General features: G+C 44.4%; 1 protein-coding gene across 2 annotated transcripts; it reads left to right on the plus strand.

Annotated features, from left to right (window-relative positions):
* The first annotated feature begins 729 nt into the window (after positions 1–729).
* On the plus strand, positions 730–4936 carry kynu (kynureninase). Of its 2 annotated transcripts, none has more exons than XM_037267542.1 (14): positions 730–1028; positions 1851–2037; positions 2170–2290; positions 2365–2447; positions 2620–2681; positions 2776–2847; positions 2942–3016; positions 3146–3292; positions 3362–3460; positions 3532–3605; positions 3712–3764; positions 4125–4210; positions 4367–4588; positions 4767–4936. In XM_037267542.1, exons 2-14 carry the CDS (start codon positions 1869–1871, stop codon positions 4884–4886), a joined length of 1383 nt encoding a protein of 460 aa, XP_037123437.1. In that variant the 5' UTR covers positions 730–1028; positions 1851–1868; the 3' UTR covers positions 4887–4936. The 2 variants fall into 2 exon arrangements, with proteins under 2 accessions (XP_037123437.1, XP_037123445.1); XM_037267550.1 differs by lacking the exon at positions 730–1028 and adding an exon at positions 1183–1326.
* Positions 4937–5150: the final 214 nt, after the last annotated feature.

The raw sequence follows: 5150 nt of genomic DNA on the forward strand, positions 1-5150 counted from the left end.
AATTTTTCGCAGACTGCGGCGCTTTGCCTCATGTGCGAGGAGTGGGCGAGAGGGGAGGAGGCAACCAGGAGCGTGGAGGAGGACCCCCGTCACAAAACAGTCTTCAGCAGATCCTTCAACGAGGAGAAAGGTTGGATGATTCGTGCAAAGAAATGGGACAACCATAGTTTGCACAACGCTCAACATATTTCATTCAGTAAAGTATAGGAACTTTCTTCGGAATCTGTCAAACTTGACGACTTGCTTAAAAGTTTATTCTGGCTCCTGGATCGTTACTTCCCACCGCTGATACGGAGCTAAACATTAGGTGCCGCGCGGAGAAAGAAAAAAAAATAAAAATCACAGAGCTGAGAAGAGAAGCAGGTGTTCCCCCGGCTCCAGTCAAACTGCAAACGTGAGACTTTCACATTTTTTCACGGCTATGGTGACATCTGGTCTTGTTTCAAAACATGTCGTTTGGACAGAAATGTCGCCTTTGAGCGTAATAATGCGTTAGGTATAACGTAAAAAAACAGCTATTGTTTATAATTGACAGTAAAAACAAGTTTTATTTTTGTATTTAAGTACATTTCAGCTTGTACTATTACTTGAGGGGTTAAATTAATAGCTACGTATAATTAAACACTTTGGTTGTGAACGTGACCTTGAAGCGTCACTATATGAGATGTTTTGCTGCCATCGTGTGGACATTTGAGAATTCTTAAATGATAAAATTGCTTACACGGGAGAGAGGAGGTCGCCGATTTGACTATATAGGAATTTTGTTTTTGCTTATTTGGATAAGCATGCTAATTGTAGCTGACTTGAATATGACGTTTGTATTTTCGTCATCACTGGAATAGATTTGTTTAAAATATCCGCGAAGACCTTGATTGACGAGAAGCACTGCAGTCAACAAGGTAAGGTTACCAAGAAGCATGTTGGAGGTCATGACAATAATTAACTGCAAGGAAAGAGTCAAAGGTGAAAGAGCGCCTTTGGTTCGGATGACTAGCTGCCGACAGTACAGCAACACCTGCAACTTAACTGTAAGTTACAACTTTATGGTCGCCAATTGTCTCGTGTTTTTAGTCATTGCTCGGTTACTTTGTAGGTAACAGAATGTGGGTCATGGGAAAGGGGTGTAGCTTATCTTTGCAACCGACACCGTTTACGTTATCTGCCACTGCACTTGTAAACATTCAAAGGGAGCAGCACCATAGCTACACCTATCAAGTAATTATTAGAAGGAGTAGTTTGTACTTATTCTTGAGTAATATTACTCTAAAGCAGTCCTTCTCAAATGACCCCGGGGAACATGCTTTTTTTGGCTGTACAACTTAAAGGGTAATTAGACATCCACGACAGTAGGTGGCAGTGGCGGTATCATTGTAAGAGTGCGCAGGGAGTATTTGCTCTATAGAACATACTATGCACACACAGTACAGATCTTTCTTTTTTTATTTCTTTTTTGTTTTTCTTTAATGTTATTAGGGGTACAAACATGGGGGCGCAACATGTTTTCTTCTCCCTAGGTGGGGCATCACAGAAAATAATTGAGACGCACTGTTTTAAAGTAACAGTACTCTTTAAAAAGCGACAGGCAGTCTCGTTTGACTTCTGGGTGTGGTCATTGAGCAGTTTGCCATCATGATGACATCATTCTGAGTTGCAAATGCCATCACGGGATCCGCAAATATAAACAGAAAAGTTTTACATGAAAGCAGCTCTTCGGCAAACAGGAAACATTTAAATATCGAATATTGAACATGAATGTATATTTCAACCATCCACCCACACAGTTTCTGTAATGGTTATTTAAGGTGAGAGTCAGATGACATTCCCTTATTTCAAGCTGATTCTTATCTCAGGCTTAGTGAAGAGCAGCGATGGAGCAGCTGAGTGGCTTGAGCGCCAGAGAAACTGTGGAGCGCGTGGCAGCTCTGCTGGGATGCCATCCCACCTCGGAGCGGGTGGCCGCGTTCTTAGACCAACACGACGAGTTAAGACACCTCAGGGAGAACTTTTTTGTGCCCAAAATTGCAGATTTACCTACCTGTGAGTGGACAATGTTTTTCTATTTTTATTGTACGAAAAAAAGACCCAATACAAATTGACAACATGAAAAGAATTCTAGTAGACAGGGAAGCAGTACAAGACAGCAACTGTGGTTCTTTCTTTGATCCGCAGCGGATCTGTCGCTAGTTGACGGCACCCAAGACAGCATCTACCTGGTTGGCAACTCGCTGGGCCTGCAGCCCAAAATGGTCAAGAAGTACTTGGACGAGGAGCTGGACAAGTGGGCCAAAATGTGGGCGGCCACTCATCTCTGCCACTGTGATGTTAAACATTCAAACTTGATTTGATGAAGCGTGTGTTTGTCAGGGGCGTGCACGGCCATATGGAGGGGTCGCGACCTTGGGCCTGGGCTGAGAACGACCTGGAGGCGCTCATGGCAAGAGTTGTCGGTAACACTGAGCAATTTCATTGAAGTGGTGATTGAGATTGGTAAAGCAGGAGCGGTGCTCGTTTTTATTTTATTTTATTTTTAGACAATTATGATTTTCTGAAAGAGGCGTTTAAGGGCTGCTTGCTGCATTTCAACAATTATGCTACACCATTATATATTTATTTTTTTAGGAGCCCGACCCGAAGAGGTGGCGCTGATGAACGGCTTGACGGTCAACTTACACTTGCTGATGGTGCAAAACCGAACAAATTTGTTGTTGTAAAAAAAAAAAAAATAGAGAAGGCTTTCTTCACTAACATCTGACTTTACTGACTTTGCTTTGGCAGCTTTCCTTCTACCGACCAACGGCCGCACGGCACAAGATCGTCCTGGAAGATAAAGCCTTCCCTTCGGATCACGTTGAGTGACTTTTATGGTTGCGCGTTGGCTCAGAACGACGTCCAAGTCGCGCCAGCCTGACGTGATGTCACGAAGCCGTCCGTCTCTTGACAGTACGCCGTTGAGTCTCAGATCCGACTACGAGGATTTGACCCGGAGGAGAGCATGTTGCTGCTGAAGCACAGGCCGGTATGTCCCGTTGACGAGAAGACAGAGCAGAACCTGTTGTTGACAAACATAAGAAAAGAATCTTTGCGCGGGGCATCTTGGCATTTAAATCTGAACTTGTGGAAAATAGAGGTAAATCTCGATTTCCAGGACGAGGAGACTCTCCGAACGGAGGACATCTTGGACCTGATCGAGAAGGAGGGCTCCTCAGTGGCTTTAGTGATGCTCAGCGGGGTTCAGTACTACACCGGTCAGCTGTTCAACATGGCCGCCATCACCAAGGCTGCCCAGAAGCAGGTGAGTTGGAATAATTTGCATTTGGTTCACGTGCACACACTGGAGATAAACAAAACGTTTGTTGTCCAGGGCTGCTTGGTGGGCTTCGACCTAGCGCACGCAGCAGGAAACGCCGAGCTGAAGCTGCACGACTGGGGAGTGGACTTTGCTTGTTGGTGCTCTTACAAGGTCACCGCACATCCACACGAGCTGCGTATGACGAGAAACTAGATTGTATGTTCGTGTCCGTGTTTGTTCAGTATTTGAATTCAGGTTGCGGTGGGATTGCTGGAGCGTTCGTCCATGAGAAACATCAACACACCATCAAACCTACGTAAGTCCACTTGGATGTCCCCCCCCCCCGACCCCCAGACAAATTATTTTCTGATAACCACACAGTGATGATGACTGGTGTGGAATGATCTGTTTTGTGCTTGCAGGCTGACGGGATGGTGGGGTCATGACTTAAAAACTCGTTTCGACATGAACAACGGTAAACGTTTGTCCCCAATTGCAATGCTGCCACCTTGTGGTGAGCGTGGAAACTACACGTAAAAAAGACAAGGAGTATTTGTTTTAAAAGTCATGAAATCAATTCGTAAACGTTTCGTCCCAGATCTCAATACTGCCACCTTGTGGTGTCTATGGGAACTACATGCCCCAAAAATTAAAACTTAGACTTTTTTTCAATTGTGAAATGCGCATAAAAACATATTTTAACAACTCCACTAAAGGTGAAGAATCCCGCCACAAATTGTACACCCACCATTTTACCATGTATGAGCGTGTGTTTGTGTGTGTGTGTGTGTGTGTGTGCGTGTGTGTGTGTGTGTGTGTGCGTGTGTGTGTGCAGAGTTGGAGCTGCAGCCTGGAGTGAAAGGCTTCAGACTATCCAACCAATCTGTTTTCCTCGTGTGCCCCCTGCAAGCCAGTTTGGAGGTACTGCCGCGATGAGGGCACAAAGTTTTATTTTTTGAGCTTGTAAATGAAGGCTGGATGCACGGATGGATTTTTTTTTCTCATCAAACATTTTTCATTGGAAGTTGTATACGATACAACACAAACAAGACTAATGGTGACCACATTGTCTTGTAGGTGTTTAACATGACCAGCATGCAGATGCTGCGCAAGAAGTCCATGCTACTAACAGGCTACTTGGAGTACCTAATTGGCCACTACTACAACGAGGACCCCGGCAGACCTCACGTGCACATCATCACGCCTTCGGACCCGCAGCAGAGAGGCTGCCAGCTGTCTCTCTGCTTTTCTGTGCCCATTGATACAGTCTTCCGGGAACTGGAGAAGAGGGGCGTGGTTGTAAGTCGTCTTCACTCGCCCACCAACAATTGGGGATAATATAATATAATGTAATTAATATAATATATAGTTTTTTTGTATATTCATTTAGCGTTTCACGTTTGATTGAATTAATTTGTTTAATGTATTTTATTGAACGCACAAATGGCTGACACCCCCCCCCCCCTCCTTCCCCCAGTGTGACATGCGTCATCCAAGTGTGTTGCGCATCGCCCCGGTGCCACTCTACAACTCCTTCAGTGACGTCCATCGCTTCATCGAAAATTTAGCAGCGGCTGTAGGCTCCAACTGCCAGTGAGCCGCCAACAAGCAGCCTGTTTGATCAGCAAGTCAAATAAAAACCCTAAAAAAAAACTGGTTTTCTTGTTAATACTTTATTTTAAAAACTTTGCTTGATAGATGTCCATATTTAAAATGAAGAGCTGCAGGAAGGTGCCCTCAATTGTCATGGCAGTGTCTGTGAGCGAGAATAATTCAAACCCTAGTTTGAAACCTTAACCCTAGTTTAAAACCCTAGTTGGAAACCCTAACTCTAGTTTTAAAACCTAGTATGAAATCCTAA

This window comes from Syngnathus acus, chromosome 2 (assembly GCF_901709675.1).
Source record: "Syngnathus acus chromosome 2, fSynAcu1.2, whole genome shotgun sequence".
Lineage (NCBI taxonomy): Eukaryota > Metazoa > Chordata > Actinopteri > Syngnathiformes > Syngnathidae > Syngnathus > Syngnathus acus.